Source organism: Antrostomus carolinensis, unplaced genomic scaffold (assembly GCF_000700745.2).
Source record: "Antrostomus carolinensis isolate BGI_N321 unplaced genomic scaffold, ASM70074v2 scaffold30025, whole genome shotgun sequence".
In the NCBI taxonomy this organism is placed as follows: Eukaryota; Metazoa; Chordata; class Aves; order Caprimulgiformes; family Caprimulgidae; genus Antrostomus; species Antrostomus carolinensis.
Window position 1 is genome coordinate 7,435 of NW_010316216.1, and position 27,313 is coordinate 34,747.

At 34.2% G+C, this 27,313-nt stretch overlaps 1 protein-coding gene across 1 annotated transcript in view; it reads left to right on the forward strand.

The window, feature by feature from the left end:
- The first annotated feature begins 6,521 nt into the window (after positions 1–6,521).
- The window catches only part of FGF7 (fibroblast growth factor 7), a 28,507-nt gene continuing 7,715 nt past the window's right edge, over positions 6,522–27,313 (forward strand). Inside the window, exons 1-2 of the mRNA XM_010168221.2 lie at positions 6,522–6,730; positions 7,265–7,834. Coding sequence (XP_010166523.1) covers positions 7,549–7,834 — 286 coding nt within the window. The 5' untranslated portion in view covers positions 6,522–6,730; positions 7,265–7,548. The remainder of the gene's footprint in view (positions 6,731–7,264; positions 7,835–27,313) is intronic.

Below are 27,313 nucleotides of genomic sequence, written 5' to 3' on the forward strand. Positions count from 1 at the left end.
AATAATAGGCCATATAATTAGCTGAAGGTTAGGAAAGGTCTTACTCCAGCTGTTTCCTAAAATATTAAATACACAGTAGTAATCCAGTAGCATTTCTGCCATATATAGTCTCACGTTTTGTTATTTTGCATTTGTTTGTACTGATTATATCAACTTGCTTTATTGCCTACTTTGTATAGAAAAGAGCAAGCCACTGAAAAAAATGTCAAGTTAAATCTCAAGACTCAAGATACTTGCAAATAACATATAATCACAAATAAGGAATCAGTGTTAAACCTCAGGTAAAATCCCAGACTTGCTGAAGTATATGGAGACAGCAAGAGCTTACTCTGATAACATCAGTTTGGTTCTGTGAGTATGTACTATGATACAGACTTAAATTTTTATCATCGTTCTTTTCTTCACAAATTCCCTCCCTGATTTAATGCATGAGATGGATAACTAGCATTTTGTGCCTTTTGAGTATTTTACTTCAGAGCATTAATAACATTTCAATGTAGAGTGTGTATATGTATGAGCCTAGGTTTTTAAAATTCCATCACAAGAGCATTTTTACACCTACAGCATGCAATAGAGGCAGTACGGATTGGATCCATCATGCCCATTTAATGAAGAAACTCACAGCTGTAGAAGGTGGCTATAAGCACACAGATGCACGTAGTATTTTGGGCCATGCCAAAAGATGTGCAATGTAGGCCCATAGAGCTTCATTTCACTTTAGGATTTTGGAAGTGTTCCCAATTTATTTTCCCTTTGTAGTGACTCACAACCTTCCCTGTCCCTTCCTCAGCTTTCCCCAGTTCCCTTTCTGAACTTTCTTCAGTGCTGGCCTCTCTCTTCCTCTGCACATTTCTAGAAGAGCTCAATCTCAATCTCCTAATTAAATCCTAGTACCCTCCCACCCAAAGCACTTTCCCTCACATTCTGACCATTGGTTATCTTTTCCCTTTGCACAGCCAGCTCACTTTCAGATGAGTTATAGACTACCTTGCACATATACACATAAGGTTACCTACTACTAAGTGATATTTCAAGTCCTTTCATTATGTACAGGCACATATGTATGTAAAATGTAAAGTCACGTGCCATTATACTTGCTGTACATTGTTACTAATCCTTTTAACAGTCTTTTCTTTCTGATTTTTTAACTGGTAGCAACTTTACATCAGAAAATGCACTAAGCACTGCCATCTAACTAGATGGCAACAGGTAGTTACTGGAAGTCTACTAATAATTTTATCTCTATTGTGGTTTAATCTAGGAGTGCAACTTGTGGTGCAAATCAAAGAGAGGACCATATAATTTCCACAATCTAGTTCTTTTCCATTACTAGATTTTAATTAGAGATATAGAGAAATATTTGAATAAGAGGATAATTTTCCATTCTCATTCAACCTTTGTTCAATGAAGACACAGTTTCAAAACTATACTAAAAAAAGGCTGAAAAGCATCCTCAAAAATTTGCTTTCAGGTGGGCTCCAATTAGAAGGAACTAAAATCGTTTTCTAAGATTAAAAGAACAGCAGACAGACAGGGCAACAATGGATATATATTATAATGGCAACAAAGCTTTATTCTTGTTTCAGATGTTATTCATAAAATATTTTTACATGGTCCATAAAATGTTTAACCACCAAGTAAATAACTATAAAGTTTATGCTATATATGGGCCTATGTGAATGGTTAAAAACTGCTAATTGTTCAACCACTTAAAAAGAAAGGAAAACACACAGAAATAACCTGCATACTGCACTCTAGAATTATATGCAATATTCATACCTATGTATAGCTACAATCAGAGTTAAAAGCTAAACATGAATACCTTATTTTATATTTATTGCTACTAATGCAATATTTAGTGATTATATGTAAAGTCACAGGAACTATAGTTTTCTGCGAGTTTTTAAGAAGATACTTCACCAAGGTTCCACAATCTACGTGTTAAAGCTGATTCTTATCCAACCATCTGTGTGTATAAAAGGTGTTACACTTTTTTTTTTTCTTTTCTAAAAGAAGGCAGAAGGAATCACTACATGGTGAGTATTTTCATAAAAGTAAAATCTGAATACAAACATATGGATCACTTCAGAAGGAGAGACCTGGTAATAAATAAGATAAACCAAATGGCTCTCCTCAGTATTTTCTCATATCAGTTCTATACTTTTTGTATCTCCACCAAAAATGTACTGTTAAATTCAATTCTGCAACAGCATCTCAGGTTATGATAATCAGTCTGAGTGTCCTGATGTTGTCACAAGTAGGATTTCCTGAAGTCGGGGGTTATCAAGCTACAAATAATAAGGAGATCTATCATAACCATATACTGTGCAAGCTCCTTCCAAAGGAAGGATTCATCTGACTGCCCTCACATTCCTTTTTTTATTTTATCTCCTTCAAAAGTCAGTATCATGATACTCCATTGTCATAGTGAAAAAAGCCTGGATGACTTTGACTTTTAAGTTTATTGCTGAATAAGCTAAGGTATTCCCAGTCTTTATTTTCCCTAAAATAAGCTATATTTAAAACATTTGCTGTAGCTAATTAACAAAAAAGGAAGTTGTTCTATAGTTGTCAACTCTTTGATAGTTTGGTTTTGGGTTGGGGTTTTTTGGGTTCTTTTTTTGTTTGGTTAGTTGGTTTTTTTATCTGCTGCATCCCATTCCAATTTTCCTGTAGATTTAAATCAGCTCAATATGATCTGGATGAATAGGAGGAAACAAAGAAATGAATTATGTTTAAGAGATCTGTTTTGAAAATTGCTAGGAAAATTTTATTGTTGCCTTTTCAATGCAATTTCAATAACCCATACGAGTTACCAAAACCAAAAGGACATTCTTATGCTCAGGCAGACAAAAGATTCATAATTATTGTTTTTGAACTAAAGTTTACACTTAAGTTTACAACCTGAAAAGATAAATCCAAACTGAAGTGGTATATTTCTCATCTCTTTTGTTTTTACTGCCTTGTTAAATGAGTTTGTTTTGCATGCGTGTTGCAGTGTTTTTCAGGTGTCAATGTTGACAGAAGATTTGCACAAACAGTAGCACTTTACTATCTTTTGCATGTAGCAAAAGTCAACCTTGATCTAATCCTGATTTCTGAGATAAGGGAACTAAGGATAAAGATTTAACCATAAGAACATTTAGCACCTTCACATCTACGGAATTTTCTGTAGAACCTTCCAATCCCATTTTAGTTATTGCCACAGGGCATTAAAACCCAACGTCTTTCGTTTAAAGTCTGACACAGAGATTTTAATCTTCCTACTGTCTTAAATTCTGAAAGTTCTAGAAGATGTCCTAAAGCAAATTTGAAATGGATCATGGAACAAGGAGCAGCAGAATGAGAGTTTCTTAGTAGGTATGTGTTGCCCTGAGGGCAAGCTAGACAAAATTGAGGGGTTTTTTTTTAAAGTCACATTCATGTCCCAGTGCCAAACCTGAACAGTACATATTACAACAGGCCAGCCTGGAGATGAGGAAAACATGGATCCCTATAGTCATGTTTTCATCTAAAAGGACAAAATATTTTCCTATGTGAGGGAAAAGGAAATAGACTTTATTAAGTTGTTTCTATTTGAACTGGAGGCCTACGCACAATCTTCATAATTGGAAGCAAAGTCCTTGCAATTCATTTCCACTTTTTTCTTTTCAGCATATGCACTGTAGCAATGCTGTGGATAACTGGCTATCAGCTAGGAAGCAGGAAGCAATGCATGGGTTAACGTGAAAGGTATAGGTTTAAATATTAAAGGATGGCTTACAGCATGTGTATTTTTCACATTTTCATGTTTCATGTGGTCCTTATAACTTAACATATTTCTTCAAATACAAACTCACCAGAGAACTGTAAAATAGCTAGCATTTTAAGTGGGCAATTTCTATATATCATTAATTACTTCCTTGGGATTGAATTTGCAAAGCCCTGGACATGCACATTTGTAAGAAGATAGAAGTGCCAGGCAAGCTAAATATTCCATAAAACTTAACCAGTTGAAATTTGAGAGATATATTAGTTATGCTTGGTTTAAACAGAAGTGGGTTGGCTCATTGAAAGGATCAGAGATTTATGCAAAGAAGCCTGACTTGCAAATCAAGATGGAATCCTTTCATTAAAAAATATGCAGTTGTACTTGTTGTATAGCAAGACATAAAACTGTGTGATTAAATAAAACTGCAGTTAAAGCATTGTGGAAAAAAGTCATTCTGTAATTAGAAAATGTGAAGATATGAATGTTATCTGCAGTAATTAAAGATTAACTGCATTGTTCACTGACTAAACTTACAGCTGCTGCCTTATTTAAACTGCTGTTAATTTATGCTAAATACAAAACTTCATAAAGATCTGTACTGAAGCACCACTTGAAACAGACACTTGCAGCAAGTGACTCATTTTTTCAGAGCCAAAAGAAATACATGCCTATGCCTGGACCATGAGTAGCTCCAGCTTTCTGGAACCAAAACCTCAGGTATGTATTCTTTCTCCTGTTACTGACTGTCAGAAACAATAAGTTAGCAAAGAAAAAGAAAAATTAAAAACAGTATGGATCTGAAAGTGAAAGTTGTTATTGCACATAAAAGACCCAGAATATTTACAAAAACATTTCTATTGGCATCCTACTTTGCTGAGTAAAACACAGATTACTTTTCATCCTTGATTGTTTTCTTTATAATATACAACAGATAAGCCTTTTGAATACCACAGATTTTTTTCATTGCTATCATTCTGAATTTAGACTGTGGAATGGGTCAGAGAACATACTGATATAAATCCAGCAAATGTACTGGCAAAAACTGCAACTGGGATAATTCACTTCAAATCCCCACTTCTTGTCAGAATGGTGGTCCTGGATTGACAAGATACAAGTCAAACTGGAAATAGCTGTAATCACAGTTTACAACAGTTAACTTAATGAAAGCCATTTCTTTGTGTATCTACTGCAGGCATCCAGCCTTTGAAAGCCCTAAGTGCCATACCTCTCATATGGTAAAGGTGCATATATTGAGCCTTTTGTTGAACTAGGAGAATTAGGCTGAGCCACAGAATGTGGGGAACAGGACAATATGCTAAAATTGAGATGACAAGAAAATTGGATCAACTTTGGACTTTGAGTGAAAATGATTGAAAAAAGAATGCAAAGCAAGTGACAAATGAGATTAATCCAAGTGAGCGTTGAGAAGGAAGTTGAGGATTTCAAGGAAGGAAATTACTCACTCTCTCTGTTGTGTATAGGAAAGGCTGAGTAATACAAGGTTGCCTGCTGTCATACACCTTTATGCTCATTTTGCATCACACCAGTGAAAAACCCCAATTTACTTATGTTCCCCTCACCACAAGGTGGCTACATATTCCCTATGATTTTTAACTGCGTCTACAGTTTACTTCATTTTTAAGAAGTAACTGTTATCCATTTCTACAGAGAGGATGAGTGGGGGTGGGATAAAAGCAGGGAATGATAAATTGCATTATCAAATATAGACAACTAAAGGTTAAGTAAACTATTCTTAATATGTGGATTAATTCCAAGCTTTCCTTGTTACTACTATTTACTAAAGGGTCTGAGGTGTATTCACATCAACAGCGTGGAAATTAAAGAAGAAAAGAAGCTACTGAAAACTGAGCTTCAGTATGTTTTACAAATATCTTCACCAGAAACTCAACAGAATTTAAGGGAGAAATGGAACACAGGCTCTGGATAGCAGACTGGTGCCAAAGATGGAAATAAGCATACAGAATTAGAAAACTAGGCATATCTTCCCATTATTTCAATTCCCTATATTTTAAGCCTGCTGGTCACCCATTGGTTGGTATGAAGCATAAGTATTATTCTTGCACTGCTGCCACTTTTCATTCTTATGCTGTGAGTTTCAAGAACTAATAACTATGTATGCTAAGGAAGGTTGTTCCCTAGTAATAATTTTTCCTTCATACTGATAAAGGTTGTATTTGAATGTCAGACTTTGAAACATCCAAATATACATTCTCGTTTTCAGCTAGTGGCTGCTCAAATAATCTCAGTGATCATCTGTGCAGTTGTTCCTATTCTCAAGTCCATGATATAAAAATATACTGCATGATCTATAATGGCCACAGCACACCCTTCTCCACAATACATAATGGACCCACATGTCTCATATATCCATCAGAAAGGCACTAAGCGGACTATGAATCCACCAGACTGCAGTTGAGATTTGAAAGCAAACTGAGATAAGCATGTGAGCACAAAAGAGAGAAGGAGAAATTTCTTAAGGACAGAAAAATACTGACCTAAATCAAAGCACAGAAACACTAGCCAGCATGTGAAGCAATTCTATCCACACACCATCGAATATATGTTTTTAGAAAGTAGATTCTTGGAGATTTAAAGTATAAACTATGTACATAGCTCCCTCTGATGACCATTGGACACGATACAATGCAAGTCTCCTTTTATTTTTGTTCGTGCATTCAACTGACAGCTGACTGGTTAAATTCTAATTGCTTCCAAGTGAGGTCAGCAAAGGTATTTATCGAAAAGGACTGAACAACAGGCTCACCACACACATGCACGCGCACGCATAAGCACATACACACCATCTCTCCAGCGTGTTGATTTATGGAAACAATTATAATTCTGGTGGAGTCTTTCTGAGCTGAAAAAGTTTGTAGCTACAGTAGAGTGTCTCATGTTGCAAAAAGCAGACAACAGAAATGGAATACTTGGGTATCCAGCTCTTATCAACAGGAACAAGTAAGTTATCTGTCCTTTACAAGAACATTCAACAGTTTCTAATAGCTAATAACTTTTATCTTCATTTGTATATGCTAGATGCTAAAAAAGCTTTAAGAAAACTCTTTCTACTAATAAACCAAAAAGGGTGGGAATAAAAATACAGAACGAAGACTATGTGGTCTGTTTTGAAATTTGAACTAGAGAAAAGTTATCTGATAGATTGTGCTAACAGTGAATATATAGGTATGAAGTTATAAGCAGACTTTTACCATGCATGAGAAAGTAGTTCAACTGAAACAATAAGGGATTTTTGGAAGGACTTAAAACTGAAGACAGAACTATGTTTACAATCAGTTTAAATGTCTGTTTATGTAAAAAGTTGTGTGAGAGCTATCTGTTGTATATATATTTGCATATTTTTAAAAATCAGCTTAACATGTCATACATTTATGTATAGTACTTTTCAGTAGCATAATGTATCCTTGTACATTTGTAACAATTGAGCACAAAGACTTATACATGCACCTTTTCTCACAGATCTTTTACTTTCAGTGCAAGCAGCAAATTCAAGTAGTACAGAAGGTCACGACAACAAAGGTTTTTATAACTTGTGTCTTTAAAGGATATTCTGACTGAAGAGATATTTAAGAAGCTCTTCTATTTCGCCACTAACTATTAAGGAATAACGATCAGAATTCTAGAAGAGGGAACAATCTCGTTTAAATGAATCTGTAACTCGTAAAGACAGAAGGCAGGTCGGTGACCTAAGAGCAACAGTCTACTTGAGATTTAATTTTCATTATGTTGTTCATGAACACCCAGAACACTGCACTATAATGCACAAATGGATACTGACATGGATCCTGCCAATTTTGCTCTACAGATCATACTTTTACATTATCTTTCTAATGGGCACTATATCTTTAGCTTGCAATGACATGACTCCAGAGCAAATGGCTACAAATGTGAACTGTTCCAGCCCTGAGCGACATACCAGAAGCTATGATTATATGGAAGGGGGGGATGTAAGAGTGAGAAGACTTTTCTGTCGAACTCAGTGGTATATGAGGATTGATAAGCGAGGCAAAGTAAAAGGGACAAGAGAAGCAAACAACAATTACAGTAAGTAATATCTTTGCTTTTCCTATTTTTAAGTTTTTAGAAATGTATACATCATTGTTTCCTGTTCCTCTATTTATAGCAATTCAAAAGATTTTTGTCTAGTGTACTGACCATTGTATAAGACAAGTTTTCCAATTAATCCTACAGCAGGACATTTGTTATTGATTTTTGAAATGCGTCATTTTAAATACTACATTGCAGATCTGCTAATGTATTAGTTACAGCTGGTAACTATTAGCAAACAGAGAGCCTATTTTAACAAGTGAATTAAGGTTGTAAGTATGAAAATGTACAACCACAAACTCTGGTCATAAAATACTTATGAAACATTAAACCACATTTATATAGTCCACAAACTACCTAAAAGTTTGGTGTGTTTGAGTTAACAATTAAAACATATGCAATACTAGAAAGTTCAATGGAAAGAATTATGTAAACTCTCTTGCAAAATCTTTCAGATAGTTTGCCAAGCCAGGAACAAAATCTATTCTAGTTTCTGCAGTTCATTATTACAATGATCATGATGCTGAAAAAAATATTCTCTCCCTTTTCTTCCAAAAACATGACTCATCTACAGAGAATGGACATATAAAATTTTGCAAAGCTGTACCAAATACAGTTTTTGAACTAGCAAAAGAATTGTTGTAATAACCTGTTTTTTTCACACAAATACCAACAATATCATCTATTTACACTTGAAGGCATCAGTTTTACAGTTGTTATTTTCGCCACTTTGGCATTTATGTTATTACAAATATATTGTTTATTTAGAGAAATATGACATCTACTTGAAAAGACATTAAGATACAACAGGAAAATACATAGGCTTACATTGCATATTTAAAAACAAAATTATAAGGAAAAAGGGCCAGACACATGCCGGTCTAGTGTTTATAGACAACTGAAAGGACAAATACATTTACAAAGATGCTATCAAATACAGTTTTAATGTAGGTTGCACATATTGTGCTCTTAATTAGCAGCAGCAGCAAAAGAAATCAATAAATCAAACTTCAAGAACTGTTAGTGTTATTCAGGTTTCAACTGAAGTTGACTGCTTATTTTCTATAAGAACAGAACTTTTGCATGCTAAGTGCCTGGCTAGTGGTCTTCATAATTTCCTTCTTTACTTCATGACTATATTAAGTGCTTGGCAACATGCATGGTTAAAAATTCATTGACTAATGTTACTGTTTCTTTTAAAATTTGTTTCCATATGTCTCCCTTCTTCCTACACTATTATGTAGTGAATAACCATATTTCTCTGAAAGACAACACATGGCCAGCAGCCAAATAAATTATTTGGTTCATATTCAAGAAGACTCCCATTGAGTTTCAGGAGGACATTACTACAATAGAGATCCATAGGGCTAGTTTCAAAATGAAATGTTGCTCCCATAAAAATCACTGGGAAAAACTGTTACTGACTGTTGAAATAGTTTCTTCTACATTTTTGCAGATAATATCCACTGTACCAAATTTTTTTCTTTTATTATTTACAAACACTATGAAGATATTATTGCAGCATATGGAGTTGAATAATTATATAAATTTGCTTTTTTTTTTTTTTTTTTTTTTTTTAGTTACAGTCTGCTTAAGTAAAAACTTTGTTAGTAATTTAGCATTATTTCAAATTCAAGTAGAGTTTCTCAATTCTCTGCAGGAAGCCATGCTGCTGAAGCACACTAATGACACCCTGAAATGTTCTGTACTGAAACCATTACAGAATATCAAATCATCTTGTACTAAAGACAATCCATTTTTCTTGTAGTTTTCCAAACACTTCATGAATCTTTAGTGATGGTAACTATTACAAATTACAGAAAGTCAACCTTCAGTCATTACACCCTTACATTTATATTGCAACAAAGAAAATTTAGAATTCTTTTTTGGGTAAATGCAACGAGTATCAGGAGAAAAAATGCTCAATACTTGAATAGTTTATCTGGTAACTGATGTGCACCATGATGAACTGCGTCCACTAAATTTAACTAAAGTATATTAGAAGTCTCCTACAATCTTGAGTTTAAGTCTCATGATGTAATTTATATAATATAATATAATCCAAACACTTTTGTTGGACAAGTAGAATAGGGAAATATAGACAAAGAGGACTGGAAAAATGTGAACACTGATAACTTGGATTTTCTTAGAAACTAAAAAAATTAGTATCATGAAAATTTTTTTTTCATACCTTCTATTCAACAGAATATGCAAGAAGTCTTTTTGAAGATGTGTTTATGGCGCTATAATAAAACACGCATAAAGAAATTAACATGATAGCAGGGGGGAAGAAAAAAAAAAACCACCACGTGCCTGGACTAATACATTTTCCCTAAACAAAATTTTTAAAATTAGAAGACTAAACAGACTATTTTTATCTAGGGTCTCTGGAAAAAATAATTTTTAAATTATACCCATTACAAAAGATGTATTAATCTGGGTGTTCAAATATTCTTCTTCCATGATTTCCAGTTCTGAAATTTAGTAAAAGGTAAATCAGACCAGTTTCTCAGGAGGGAATCCCAGAACAGCTGTAGTCAAATGAATCAATGGGTACAAAAAGCGTTGCTCCAAGAAGTATCTTATTTTATCCTAGTTCTCCCCTTACATAGCAAATAAAGGGGATCCTTTTCCTTTTTGAATCCCTAACATGTGCTACTTAAATGAAAACAAGAAAAAATAAATCTATTTTAACTATCAAAACTTAGCTTCACAAAGGAAGCTGCACTGACAGTTTTGCAGACAGAATCAGCTACTTGTTTTCAGCCCATGAATTGTGAAGCATGAATAATGTGAAGAACAATCTTCACATTGAGAAATGTCTGTAGAATAACTTCATCATAACTTTGGCAAGTGCCAAAATTCACAGAGCCTCTCTCATCAGTCAAGACTATAAATATAAGAATGCCAAGATGGTAAGGAATTAGAGTATTGTATTTCAAGATTCTGTAGTAAGTTACAGAATAAAATATATACACACATCCTATGAAAGTAACAGCAAAAATGATGCAAGTGTTAAAATTTCCCAAGATTTTAATTCAAAAGCCACTGTATTAAACGTATGTGGATTGAAATTCCACTACAAAATGAAATACTGAACCAAATTCTCACCCACTAATTGCAATTAATCTGTATTTAAAACTTATTTCAAAACACATTAGAAGTTAACTGCTTAGTCCAAGAAACGTGTGTGTACTGTTCCAGTGAAAGCAAATTGTTGAATCCTGTTTACAACAGTGATAACCTTGTTAGGTACCTGAAGAATACTACTGCACATTTCAGAAAGCAGTAGAGCCTTCTGGTGGACATGAAGGTGATAACTCAAGAGTAAACTAAGCAAATCAGAGTACAGTGATCTCCCTTAAGCAAAGGAAATCACTTTGCACCTGACAGCTTTGATTTCATTCTGAAAACTAAAAGGCAGAGTGAGAACTAAGAGCCACATACTGAAAAACTAAAGCAAGAATTATGTAGCAGCCAAGAGATGAGGTCAGGTCACTCAGAAAAAAACTGTCATTATTCATAAAAATTGTTTTCTTTTTTATAATCACTTATTATACCTTGTCCAATACTAAACTACATGCTTTTTATTAAAAAAAATATTTTTGTATCTTTTTCATGTAAAATAAACTAAGTGGGCACACAGAACATTTTGAATTCATGATTGTAAAAAGTGAGAGTGACTGAACAAATCTTGGAGATAATATGGCAATTTGTTAACTCTTTATCTTTGATAGAAAATAAATCTCTCCTCATTACTGCTTACTCCTCCTTTCATTTCAGTTCTTATTAATTTTGCCAGATTTTATTTGATTTTGTTCAGAAAAAGAGGCAGGAAAAATTAGAGTTTATTTTGACTCCATCCAAGAGGATTTACAACTACAACTGGATGATGCTTTAGGACTTTCCACGCTCTGTTGCCTTTGGAATCTCATTTTAAAAACTTCAAAGGGTCTCTTAGTTACTAGAAAAGCCTTCCTGGAACCTGAATCCTAAGATGTCAGATCCTATCATGTTCCATGTGTGCTCTAAACCCAGAAACTGCCTATTTCCTCTTCTTTTCAGTGGATAAAGCCAACCAAAAAAAGGTTTTTTCCTTTTTTTTTATATAAAGGAAAAAGAAAAGATAGTCCAGTGAGATCTTGGCACAAAATGGCTGAAATCTTGATTAAAATTTTTATATTGGAAAACTATTTCTATTTTGATCAAAATCCAACAAGTCATAATTTTCAGCAATATTAAATGAACTCTAACTCAGTTTTGTTCAAACTTAAACTCTGACTGATGACAAAATACACTTCATACACATATTAGTAGCTAAATACTCAAGTTTGCTTAAAAATAAAAGTTAATTCCAATAGCATTTTTATATGCTTTCTAGGGGTAAAACAAATGTTGGACTATGTAAGCTGTGCCACTATAGAAATATTATTTCTGTTTCTTAAATACATATTACATAGAAGAGCAAGAAGATTCAGTATCTCAAAATTGGATATTTCAAGGCAGGTATTGATGTACCAGCTTCAGTTAAGGATTATGTGTGTTCCAACCAAACATAAAAGTCTGTCTCTGCAACTGCATTCTTGATTTTTCAAGGTTGTTGGTTCAACCAGTATGTTGGCACCAGGAGAACACAAACTTTCACCTAACGTGACAGTGCTTTTGCTTCACACTAGTACTCTGCTAATCTTTTCAATTATAACAGAAACAGATTTAATTCAAATCAAATTCAAAACTTAGCCTACAGTGTGAAGAATTACTTTCTGTCCTACTGTGACCAATCAGATCTAAACGTAACAGATTTCCCTGCTCCTTCTCCAGCTCTTTGTCTAGCACAGGTGGTAGATGCCACCTCTCAAGTTTAAACTGGCAGAAGAGACTCTATGCTTATACCTTATCAATAATCTCAGCCTTTCACCATCAACTGCTGATGAAGATGTGTTTTAGCAAAAATGCAGATAACACAAGCAGCTGAGTTATGCCCGTCTCACAGGTTCTATTCACTTACTTGATAAGATTACCCTTTGGGGGAAGTGAGAAGAAAGGAGGGAGTAAAGTCTTTAACCATGGCAGCAAGATTCTTCAGATCTCACATATCAATGTCCAGATCAGTGCTGAACTGACACAGTATGACAAGGGTGCCAAAAAATTGTTCATCACTTCTGAATTTACCTCCTGAATCAGCACCTTGTCTATTCTGTGGTATTTAACAGCTGAAAAATGTGTGTAAAGTCAGAACAGTAGCAGTTTATACTCACTTTCTTCTCACTCTGAACACAAAGCGATTGCATAAGCTCTGTGAGGGGAGAATTAGACCTCTGGGCTAGGCACAGGCAGCAGCTTCACAAGGAACATACGCCAACAGGGCTAAGTCTGCCTGTCTGTGCTTCAAAACTGGAGTATGAGTGAAACACATCCCAGCTGAATCTATACACATTGTCCTTAAACGGATTCATTTGACCTTGATACATCTTTGTAATTTAGCTGTGACTTTGCAGTTTTTCTGAATCTCTGAATACGGAGTTTTATCAGAAACGAGCAATGTTACTTTTTTATGGAACCATCAATTAAGTTTAACAGCCTACTGCAGAAACAGTCACAAGATAAATTTAGCAAGAGAAAAGGCAGCCCCTTCTCCTCCACAGCTTTTCCCCCCCTCTACTGTTTACAGTTTCTGAATGTACAAAAAATTCTGTATTGTGTCGTTAAGAATGTTATTTCTCCGTCCTGAAGAAAATGTGTTGAAGTGGACCTGACCTGAGACTCAAGAGACTTGAGGCTAATCCAAACTTTTAAGCAATCTGTTTACAGACTTTGGGAAAATTTTTCAAACACTCTGTGCCTCTGTGAAAAATAATTATTCACCTCTGTGTAAAGAGCTTTAAAGATTATTCGTGAGAAAACTTCCAAAGCTACAAAAAATTTGTGTGTTAGCGTTGTAGATATTAAATACTTTTATTATAGAATATTAACTAAAATAACAGAAGTTAGTAGCTAGAAAGAAAAACAGAGCTCAGATGAATCTTAAGGAAGCAACTTTCCATACAGGCAAACAGAATTTGGTAGAAAATTTAATTCCTTATACAGTCAGCCTTGCAGAACAAAACCAAAATCCAGATATCTCCCTTCACAGCTTCCAGCTTTCTGTATTGTTTGAGTATCTGAAAGTGATTTTTTTGGATTTCTAGGATCCTGAAGTACAGAACAAAGCTGGTTTTACCCCTCCATCTTCCTTAAATCTCAGGGATACCAAGACATCCTAAAGCATATAACGATACTGTTCCACACTGCAAGATGTATCAGCTAGGATTATATTTTGGAACACTTTCCTCATCAAAACAGAATAAGTTTAGGGAAATGCAGGCTGTTCTTCTTGGGTGGCACACTGCTTTCATTGCATAATTGACTGTCTATGACTATATTTGGCAACTGTATTTCAATTGTCTTTTTTGACCTTTGACTTTATTTTTAATTTTTAATTCTGGATATGAGCTGATGGAAAGGTCAAGTTAGCCTTCTGGTGTATGTAATTTAGAAACATTATTAAGAAAAAGTTAACAGTGAAAATTCCTATGGCAATAACATAATAGAGGTTAACAATCATAGCACTGAATTGTCACACTTTAAAACTTTCATAACACATGACATCATTTATACAAATGGAAAAAATTCTTTGTAACAATTGGTGCTGAAAAGTTGGAAGTGGATATTCACAGATGTGGCCTACAACTTCATGAAAACACACCAGAAAAGCAATAAAAATACCAATGCAATCAATATGCTCTCTTGACTATTATTTAGCTTTTGAAACAAAGAATAAAATGAGGATGAAATTGTAATGGGATTTTTTTTACAGTATTCACACACTGCCTACGACATGAATCTAGTACCTGCACAGTTTATCAACAGAAGACTACAAAATTCTAAACAGGCTGAATCAGACGAGCAGACAGGTAAATCCCAGTTAACATCAGCAAAGCTATGTCAATTTATTCCAACTGAGCATTTGTTCTTTTACAGTTATAGTAGGAATCTGACTATTTGAAACCAGGTTGAAATTACTAAAAAGTCCAGATATTCTGTTAAAAACACTGGAGTTTCCCTTCAGTATGCAATCCTCCAAAATTAAGCACAATCAGAACATTGATAGATCAAAACAAAACTATAAACAAAACACAGAAAACATGACCATTTCACAGCACTTATAACCACAATAACTTCAATAGGGCGTAACAAACACCACTCATCTCCATCACTTCAGTCAAAAGACTGTTTGAATGCCACCATTACCTTTGGGTTTTTTTGAAGGAGTTTCCTAGCATTAGTACTTCAACCTTTAATACATGCTGTTATTACCTTAATTCCATTTTTGGTAAGTTGGCTTGCTTTCTTTTGAATGTGTTAATAGACACTGGGAGGTGCTATACACTATGCAAAGAAGCTGATCATACTTGTCCTGTGCCATTTTGATATTTTTCAAACTAGAAGGTAATGTTTTTCAAAATAGAAAAAAAAAAATAAAACAAAACACCTGCTAACATAAGCACATTTTCATTAGTAGCCTGTGCTAATTTTGTAAGTTTTAGTTATGATATTTAAATGTTAAGTGCAATTTGATATTTCTATCAAAGTAACTGTTTACAGAAAAAAAAGTAAATAGAGAACTTTATGATTGTTAAAGACAGAAGTTATTATAGATAAACATAAATATTACCTAGCTGAAGATATTTAAGGGGAAAGAAATAATCACAATCACTATCAAATTTTGAAAAGGTTGCATGGGAATCCATGCTGAAATCCCAGAGGTGCTCATGTGAACTGGTGCCATAGTTCTGCGGGCTGTTTGTATGCACAGCTGTAAGCAATGTGTGGTGGCAAATGTGAAGTTTTAGATGCTTGTCAGGTGTGTGGAAATGCTCACTACAAGAGCTTTCTGGCTTCTTGCATATCACATGCACAACGCTGCACTCTGATATTAGATTTGCCCTTTGGATGGTATACATGAACTGTAAGGGTGGCAATGTTCAGGCTAGCCACTAAGCAGACGGATTTGAGAGAAAATGTGGATCTAGCTAAGTCAAGGGAAGAAAGCAGAACAGAACAGGGAATGGACCGATTCCATCCAGTGCTTGTGTAGCTTCTGCAGCAAAGACCTTGTGAAAACAAGAGTTTTACTCCCTGACAGAAACTCTGACTCCTGGAGAGTACAGCCAGTACTAGTACAATTGGAAAGCTCAATTTTCACCGGCAAAAGTAACTTCAATTTCACCATGCTAACTCATTTCCTTTAGAATAGCTTATGCAGTTTAGGGACTGCATGTGGTATGCAAGATGATACAAAGAAATCCAAGCAGTTCTTTAGTGCTTATTGGTGAAATTTCACAAGGATTTCAGGAACTAGCTACACAAATCCAGCACATAAAGATTCAAATAAATAATGAGACCTGCTTGTTAGGGCCATCTTTCATCAAGAGACATATTTACTCTGTGGGAAAGGCCAGTGCAAGATCTTCCTCAGCAGCAGTCCATTATGTTTGCTTATGTGAGGAAACCGCACCTGAGAAGCCTTGAAGACATCACAGCCATATCATTTTCCAATGCTACAGCAAAAAATTGTGATATTACTTTTACATAATAACAGGGACACCTGTGTCCAAAGTGAGTTTCAGCCTAATTGATTCCCCACCCAGCACTGTTGCTTGTATTAGTTTAGCACCATCCTATCAATACCATGCTACAAAACAGTACAAAAAGAATCTCTGCCATATACCTAGCACATTTCTGACAACATATGAACTACAAACATGACAAAACCAGTACTCTGCCCACAAACATTATTACTAATCAAAAACTAAATGGGTACAACTTCAAGAGGCCATTCTCAAACTAAGGGGTGACAAAAAGCCATTTTTCCAATTAAAGTAAGCTCCAGTCTTCTAACTGAACCTTTTACATTTTCTACGAAGTATGGAGATCCTGGTTGATATTGCCCACAGAGACTGAAAACCAAAACCAAATAAAAAGGTACATAATTTCCAGGGCAAGCAAGTTCTTTGGAGTACTCTAAAACACTGTATACAAGTCAGAACTTTCTAATACCTTATATCCAAATTATGGTTCCAAAAAGACCATTCATCCACTCAGAAAACAAATACTACCACCTACCTCATGAGGTAAGAAACAACAAGAAACATTGAGAAAACCACAGTTAGAAACACACAGAGAGCCTCTTCTCTGTAAGAAACCCTCCTTTCTCACTGCTACCCAGCTAGCTGTGCCCTTCTTCCTCCCACTTACTAATGTAATCAACTACACAGGTGTTTTGAACCTCTTGCTCTCTTTTACATCCTGCCACCCCTACAGTACTGTTACTATGTTTGATAGTGATAAGTGTTCTGTCTGAACATCTGACAGAATTTTCAGCAGTCAGGAAGGAAGTTTTCTTATTGTCTGTAAAAGACAAACAATCTAGCATGTTTTACTACCTTACTAACGATGTAACAGCCATATATTTGGGTGAATTTGTATTGGAGTTACTAGTTAGTGTTTATTAGTTCAAAGGAAATCAAATGTTACATGAATTTTGAGAGTGGCCTTAGGAGGGTCTGCTCAAATTATAAAGTAAATGGCAAAAGTCCTAGGCCACTTATACTTGTCCCTTTAAATGCCTCTTGAGCAATGAAAATAATACAGATATTAATAAAACCATTCTTTTAAATTATTATACACCAATTTCAATCAGAATTTTCAAATTAGCAATCTAGTGCTCAAGCTACTTGATTATTAATACCACACTAAAATTACTTCATATGACTTCATTTCTGACTACATCTTGTGTGACTTGGGAAACTCGGTCTATATTACTGAACATAAATGTCATGCAACAAAATTAAAGGAAAAAAAAAAAAAAGATTACCACATCTTTCTAGGAAACTATTACCACATCTTTCAAGGAAATCATGCTCTGCTAATTTTTTAGCTAAGTAATCCAGTGGTTTGAATTTGACTTAATCTATTTTAATCATATTATTCTAGGACACACTCTGAATGTTTTAATGAGAATTGCTTTTATCCAGAAGGATAAAAGCAAAACTGTAAGCAAAACTGGTCATAAAACTACCATTAGACCAAACTAGACTAAAAGTAGAATTTTCCAGGTGATTCTTAACATATGAGGCATAAACCCCCTGATTTAGTAAGGTGGTGAACAGCCTACGTCTGGTCCAACCAGATTATTTAAGAGAATGTGATGAGTTCCAATGGCTCTATCGTTTAAGTAGAAAATGACCTAGTGATAGAAGATATATTTATCATAATTATTGTGAGACATTATTAGAGAAATTATTAATTCCAATGTTGAACATTTGGAATGTAATAAATACATATCTTTGCCAAAATAAGACTAAATACTAATCCCATTTTTTCTTCTTGTAAAACAAAATATTTCACAAACACAAGTAGGTATTCTATATATTGACCTTTTCAGATAGGATCAGTAGACATCCCAGAGACAATTTTCTAAAAAAGCTGACAAGTACTCAAGGGACATTTCAAGTTACATTTTAAAAAGCAGTACTTAAGCATAAACCTCATAGCATATATATGGTACTTACATTTCTAAATCACTTTAGATGATATTTCAGAAAGTGTGCAAGTAGCCGCTGTTATACAACTGTGTGAAACAAAATAAATAATAGAATCCATATTTCCTGACTTTCTCCTAATCACTTGCAAGTGATCATCTTGTATCCTTAAGATACACATTTTTTTTTTCCTGCTAGGGCTAAATTAAAATGTACGACTGGCATTACAAAAATATTTTTTCCCTTTCTCCCTCTTCACATTAGCTGTTTACTTTTTTCTGTCTGTGTCACCATGTTGTTTGGTAGCACATCCTTATCCGTATATGACAAAATTTAACAAACATTAGTTTTGTACAAATTGCACATGACATTACTCATGCTTATTTCCCCAAACAATTAACTATGTGAATTCCAAAACTGGAGTGTAGGTGATTACCCCTTTGTAGGTGATGCAGGAAAATGCGGGATGTTTCTGCCTGTACATAGCACTGTAAATATTGAAGCTTTTGGATCACAAGTTATTATATTGTCTTCTCATTCACATTTCAACAATGCAGTTATGGATACATTCAGTTGAACTCAGCTTAACAAAATAGAATTGCCAGTTACAGCTCCTATTTCATGAGTTTACTCTTTTCTGGCTCCAGACCCATCACAGTGGGATGATTTCTTTGTTTTCCTCTGCACAGCTATCTGGCAGCTGCATCCCAAACTAGCCTTTGTTGGTGGATCCCTAAAGAATTACATATACATTATCTATTGTAATCACACATGCTGCAATTTACTTCACAGGTGGTATTGTACAAAAAAGTCTGATCTGAGCCCTGTCAGACTGACATATTTATTTAATTAACATAGATTTATGCATGAAAAAGTATTTCCTTCACTGTGTGCATGGTATTTGATTGAAACACATTCTCAACAACACAGAGATGTAATCAACATCAGAAAGTAATTGTTGAGAAGTACAGAATTAGCTCTCTTTCCAACACTGAGTCAAAATATGGCTGTTCTGTTCATATTGACTTACTGAAGAACTATAGAGAACTACCATTAATAGTCTAAATAGTAGCTGATGAAAGTAAAAAAATATTGCACAGCTGTAGAGGAGTTAAGTTACTGACTAGTGGAAAAGCTATCTAACCCTGTGATTCATTAGGAAAAGTTTGCTCAAGAGTTGAAAGACCCATATTAGGAAAGAGATAAATATATGTCGTTTGTAAAAGCCTGGCTCTACTGAAATCAGTAAGAGATTTGTTACTGATGCCCATCAATGGCTTGAGGAGTTAATTTAAAAGGATGCCAAATATTAACTATTGCTTCTGCAAATCCATGTGCTTTTACTTTAAGATCTGGTTTCATAACATTGGCAATACAGACTGGGCATAAAGAAAAATGAAATTCCTGTTCTGCCATTAATCTTTTCCTGCCTTTCAAGTCGGAATGACTTACCAGTATCTTATCAACATCTATCTAGGAGTAACATTGTTATCTCTATTCATTCTACTCCAGATATGGGCTTAAGAGTGCAATATACTAGAATATACCCAATTTAGGATATTCGACTTGAAAAATAGTTAGCTATTACTCTTCAAATAAATGTGCAAATTTATATTTCCATATGAAAGATATAAATGGAAGTTTATTCTAATTTTTTGGAGCTATATTAAAACCACAGATTCACATATCTGTACTGAATACAAACCATTTCCATTATTTAGACTGAATATATATTTAATAGTAGAAATAGAATCTATTTTTGTAAAATTCTTTCTACCATATAACATTTGCATTCACGCATGAATCAAGAATGCAGATAGTCATGGAGGAATAAAGGTGGCACAAAAAGAGCAAGTTATGAACAGTAGAAGCACTTTGTTCCATTTTGTGCAGCAAAAAACAACTGTCTCTTCAGTCAGCTTTGGTACTTTTTCTCCAGCTCCTTGTTGCAACACAGCTGAAGTCACAAATATTTTACGCAAAGAAAGAAAAGGTTTCCTCACCACTTTAAGTGCTGAGCTAAAAGCACAGCAAATTCTTTACCAGTAACAGGTTTTTTGTATCCATTTTAGAATATATCACTATGGGTACAGCCATGCTCTGTGCTGGTGTAACTCCATGGTGTTCAAGTCAGTTCTAAAATTCCCTGCTGAGTTCAACGTTACACAGTAATTTTTCTTTTATGTTACAAACACTAGGAGAGAACAGTACCATAAAGAGTAGAAATTAATCATAAATACAATGCAGAATCAAAAAAGGTCTGCAAACTGAGTCTCCCAATCACAAAATTATACAAGCTTAATTCAAATTCTCTACAAAATAAAAAAGTGTTGCAAAACCTTTATTTTCACATACAGCCTTTGCTACCCAGCTTACAGTCCAATATTTTAAAAATCACTAACCTTTATATGAGTCCTTTAGCCCTATGAACCATTGGAAAAACTTCTACCATGTTACTTTGCTCCCTTACAGAGAACATTTTACTCTTTCCTGCTTGAACAAGGTCCTTGTTTAAGTCCATTAGCTGATACTCATGTTTTCAAACATCTACAAATCACAGACCAGCTATTTTCCAGATTTTAATGGGGTCCATATATTCTGCTACAGATTGCTTATGTATTACTTCTTTGGATCTCATCAAAACTTCATGACATCAATATATATAAAAGCAAAATAAGAATTATGTGAATTGTAGCAGAGAAACTGAGAAGTGAAGCATTCCCAAAGGCCCCTGTCTGTAGCTGTTATCAAATGCTTGAATAGTATGAAATCTTCCATTTGTCTCAAGATCAAGAGAAAAGTATGTCTTTATGCTTCTGCCAGTGCACTGCACTGTAGTCTATCAAACGAGTTGTTTGATTGTCAGAGATGGAAATTTGGAATTCTGCCAATATAATAATATGGCTGCCAGGATGGATCTGAATTTAAAATACTGAATACTTTAACAGACTGGTCACAGATAACTTTATTATATATTAACTTTGTTACAGTCATCATATAGTGATATTGTAGTACCTGTGTTCTCTGAGAGCCAAGAAAACGAACTACTGCTGTTTAGAGGCACAGGAGAGCTCACATCCTTCCTTCTGCAGTTCAAGGCCACAAGAAACTTGCCTTAGTTGGTAAAGAAAATGAAGTAGTTTCTATCACATTTTAAATACTTTCCTCCAGTTGATTGAGATTACTATTATGGCATACTGATTTTACTAACATTTTAAAATTTAATTGGATTGTTTTAAGGCAATTTCTGACAAATATTTGAAGAATCTTTTATTTAAGAGACTTCATCTTCTAGGTCACCAAGGCCTAAGATTTTAAGAAGGTTTCAGTAACTAAAGGTGGAGTTAAGCAACACTGGATATAAATGAAAACCCTTCTTTTAAAGTAGCCTGTAAGTGGGGTTATTTGAGATAATTCAAAGAAACAGTGGATAACAACCCAAGGCAGCTTTCTAACTTCATAGTTTCCCCTTTATGTGCATCCTTTATATATCTTTAGCTGATATAAGTAATGATAATTTAACTGAAATAAACATAACTGCACTGATTCACACGTGGAGTTATAAAACTAGGACACTATATCTATGCAACCCTTGAGAAAAGTAAATCACAGAACGGCTGTGGACTCCAGGAAATATTTACATGACGGTAGTTGCAATAGTTTTCTCACTGATTTCCTAATATTATGCACATGTGCAAAACTAAGTGTGTGCATGAATATTTTATCATCAAACTCAAACCCCCTGATTTTCAAACTCGATAATTGAGCTGAACTTTAAAAGGCAGGTTAAAAATCACACAAATAAATTAAAAAAGGAGAGAAATTTGGCTCCAGCTCCCATAGTGTGTTTGCTCTGGTAATAGTAGTTGGTCCTGAATCAGAACAATTTTCTCCACTGCTGCTGATGCTGCTGTTTTCCTCAGTTTTGATATGGAATTGTAAAGCTAGAAGTCAACTAAAGATTAACTGGATGACAATAACACATTTATAAATATCTGATCACATAAACAAAGAGAGAAGTTTCAAAGTGCTGCCTGTGTATAATGCTAAATATTCTATTAATTTCCCTAGAGTCAGGCTTTCGTCTTAGACAAAATTTTTAGACTGGTAAAAACAGTGTGTAACTAGAAGTAATTTAATGACACTAGGCAAAATTAAGACAATCAATTATTAAGCTATTTTTTAAAAAAAAAAAGATTGTTGAATAATAGACACACATTTTGACCCATATACTGAGCAAGGCAGGAGAAACATCAGTTACAAAAATCCTAATTTATTTATCGGAATTGGATTAAACTATTAGATTGTTTTTTATTTTGTGGGTTTTAAAATTTTCTCCTTCTATTAGTTTATATTTCAGTGTTTGGTCTAATATAGATTTTGAAAGTTCAACTAAATCTAAATTATTTGTCGGCAGCAAACCAGAACATTTTGAGAGACTATATCATATAAATACATGTCCAGTAGTGTTTTGAAAGCAGAAAGAGTGAGCCAGATGGTTTCTATCAATTCCCACTCTGTGGTGCAGCAAGGGGTTAGTATGATTTTCTTAGCAGCTTCTTGCATTTTGTACCTTGAAAGGAATTATGTACTGCCTGTTTGTGTCCTTGTATATCAATTACAGATATATTTAGATGTCTGGCTTCAGCTGTTCCTGCACCGAGCAGGAGATCTGATTTGGAAATCAAACTAAATCGTATTCAGTTGGGTAGTGCTTGCCCTACGTTTTACATAACTAAGAGTGGGAAAAGATGTCTCTCTTGCAATAAGGATTGCAGTGTTTATTAATGAAATACTCTCTTAACTGTTAAACAAAATTTTACTGTCCAAAATTTCAAACCATTTGAAACTATTTGCTCCTATGCCAGAGGCCTCTAAGTATACATTCAATCTCTGGAATACTGCAGCCACCTTCTTCCTTTCCGTTCACTTTCCAAATTTTACTTATTTAAATAGTTCCGTTATTAGCTACATCTGGGAACATTTTCACTATTAAAAATGCATTTTGCTTTATATTTAAACAGATAATACAGTTTTCAGCACTGAGAATGCCATTATGATCCTTCCTTAAGCATTTAATAATAGCTTTTAGTAATATTTGTCGATAATGTATAATTCTAAATTATCCTGAAAGAACAGGAAGGCATTTCTTAGATTCAGTTTGTCCCCAGAATACAGATGTGCTATTACTTCTGTCAAGCACGTTTCAGGGTCCAGAAAAGCTGCCACTGGAACAGTGCAATATGCAGAACCAAAGCTAGACCTTGAGGGTGAGGGAATACTTCATAAATAAAAAGAACAGGTTTTGTCTTAAATGTAATTTTGCCCCCTTTAACGGAATAAGTCCGGCACACAGTGCCACGTCATATTTATGCCATCTTTGCAACTGCCTGCAGCCAGCCCATACAGGTGATAAGCCTTAAGAGCACATAAAATGCACCTGGAACTGCAGTTCTTCAGAAAACAATTCAGAAAATATCAAAGAACAAATTAATATATTTGAAAACTTTTGCATTACCAAATAGGAGGCTATGGTCCTATGTGGAATTTTGCAGGTTTCGGATAGTCAAAATAGCTGTCGGCACTGAAACTTTATATATTTGGGAAGTTTTGCACCACTAAATGGAGTTATCTCATTTTGCTGTCAAAAGGTTAATTAGCAGTGTTTCACATTTACTTTTGCTGTTTTGAAGCTAGATTCTAACAGTCTGCAAAGCTTGAAAAGATCATTTATTCTATTTTGTGCCAATGAAATTGGCACAAAAGATTTAGATACTAGAAATATCCTTAATCTGATCTGTAGGGGAAGTATTTGTTGTACAAGTTTAGCTCCAAACTCTTGAATCATTAATTTTCTTACTGCTTGGAAACAATTATACTTTGTAAATTGTTATTCCACCCCCTTTTTCTATTTTTAATATTAGTAAATTATTAATGCTTTCATAAGAGAGTACATTTTCAGACAGAAGATTAAGTCTTGGATTTTACATGACATCATTAATTCTAAAAAATAATATTATTTTTCATTATAACCATATGTTTAGCTCCAAGGCAATTTTTATTGGAGGGAAATTTAGTTTCCTGCAAAAATGAGAAATTACTATGTGCTGTATAAGAGGCTGTTCAAGAAAATATTTATATGAAATGCGTAGTGGAGATCAGCAATATGAAGGGTTTTAACAAGTTTAATGAGAAAGTCACAAATGAATGACTGCTTGGGGCAGAATGTTATTCAGTTGTTACCATATAGTGTTATTCACAAGTCAGAACCCTAAATTGAAAAGTTCCATAGTTTTACAATCTACTTCAGTGAAAAATGTCACACCCTTTTGGTTTTGAAGATCAAATCCAGGGAAATATTGGAAAGACATTGGTCCAAAGTGCTAATGTTCCAAAGAGACATACACAGGAGACAAAGCAATTTAGAGTCAGAATACCCTAGACCAATTCTTACTACACTACCATTTACAATGAGGAATGAAGCATTTGTTTTATAAACCTATCTAAGTACCTAACATTAGCAGAGAGTTAAAATAAAACTGAGGCCAAACAGGCTGTTCAACAAGGAAAAATACACAGAAATTCTAAGCTACTTCTCTTCAGCAAGAATTCATTGCAATATGGTCACTGAAATCCTTAGTACAGTAATTAGTGGAGGTAAGCTTTACAGAGTTGTAACTGACAAGCACTGCTTTACATTTATTCACTTTGAAAAGTAACTAGGTATTGTGGCTTTTAATATTTCCCACTGCAGATCAAATGTGTTAAGTTTTTAAGTGAAAAGGAAGGTGTATTTCCTAAACACCAATGTGAAAGTTCAAACCAGACTTTTCATGCTGTGGTACCAATAATACATATTCAGAAGGCCAGATTATACCTCCGACCATGCATGGGAAACTGTGTAAATACTTGGAACAATGCAGACTTAGAGTGGAACTTAGCTTACTCCTTCCTTTTCTGTCATAAGGTAAATACCCACAAGTCCAAGTATATGAGCAAAGAAGAGATCTTGGAAGTAAAATCACAGCATTTCTAAACAGTCATTTTAGCTCCCTGTTCTATCTTCTCTCTTCTGTTTGGTTCTTATCTTGCATTTTTTATACTGTCTTCAAAGAGTTACCAAGTTGTCAGTTTCTTTCAGAAACCTTGACAAGGTTCAAATTCTGTAACTAACATCTGTCAACTGTTCAATACCACCAGGACAATAGTTTATTATCAAGTTTTTCTATCTAGCAATGCATGTATTAATCTCAAACAGTGGAGAAATTTATGGATAAAGTAATGTCAAGTAAGGAATCTTCAAAATTATCAATAAATGAAAATCCACCAAAGTACAAAAATACTTGGATGGACTTCTGTTTAGCAATTAGCTAACTTTTTTTAATACAGTATGCCTACTGCCTTTGTGCCCAATTAATGGCAAAAAGTTACATAAACATCACTTACTTATCAAACATGTTCTGCACATGAACTAAATCTTATAAGCAAATTCTGCTACTTGAGGATGCTTGAACAGTATGCTGCATCAAGTCCTCAAGGAATATCTCTCTATCATCCATCACATTTCCGCAGACAACTAAAATTTTTCCTGCTTGGAAATTACACACGGGACAAAAACAGGAGTTTTGAATGCTTTGAATATTTGTCCATGATATCCAGATGTCTGGCAACTCACTGAAGCAGTAGCTTCAACAGTTCTGCTGAAAATCCTTGACAGATCCATTGTTTATGTGCAGATCATTTTCACAGTCATATTCATATCCAGAGTGCTTCAGATAGTCTACACATGCACAGCAAATGCACGCATGGATGCAGCGCAACGTCTCTAAATAAAAGCTTTTTTAGCCTTTCATATTGGCCCATGTTGTAATTAACAATTTCTTAGTGTGTTTATGCCATAAATCCAAATTTCTGAGCACCACAAGAAGAAACAAATATATGACCATTAAATAAAAAAGTGATAGTGAACGTATATGCCAGCATACTTTCTGTTACGGTAATTAATTGTATATTAAAATAATATCCCTAAGCAGAAAATTCCTGGATAAAATCTCATCTCTGCTTTGAAAATTATTATAACGGTTGTACTCGATGTTCTTAAAGGTCTTTTCCAACCCAAATGATTCTAGGAGTTTATGATATACTTCTATATCTATTTCTTCTTGCAAAGCTTATAAGTTCTGTGAGGTACCATTTGGGAAACTCTTTCATTCTCTTGCTAAGGAGAGTACAAAATACAAATTCTACATTCTATCAATTGTAATTTAATAATGTAGAAGGGTAAAAAATTAAATAATATTACAACATCTTTTAAATTAATACCTTTACTTGCAATGAATTTTTTACCATTAGATTTTATATTTAAGAGAGAATGAGCACACAACTTGCTCTACCTAAAAATGGATTTTAAGACGCACTCATTTAAAAATATTACTAAGAATCAAAATAACTTAAGCACACTATTTTTAAAAAGTATTCATTTACTTTCAGAAAACAAATACTCCTCTGGAAAAACATTTCAAGTGTAATAAGCCAGCTAATGAATGTATTAACTGTGCTGGCTCACCAAATGCATGCACGCACTAATAACACCATGTTTTCCAAAATACTATACGATTGATCATTGTGATCTGTACTTTCTTACTTTAAGGGGCACAAACATCAACTTATTAAATCCCAGAACAAAAGAACAAATTGCGTTAAATACCATTAAAGACTCTCTTGTAAGCAATAATCAGAGCATTTTTCTTGGTCTTGAATGATCTGCAAAGTTCATTTGAACTCATAAATATGTGCTCCAAATTTAATTAATTAGAAACACAAGTTAGTGAAATTTAGAACTTTCATTTTGTTTTGACTTATTCTCCATCCAAGTCTTTTCTGCCCCCTCTTT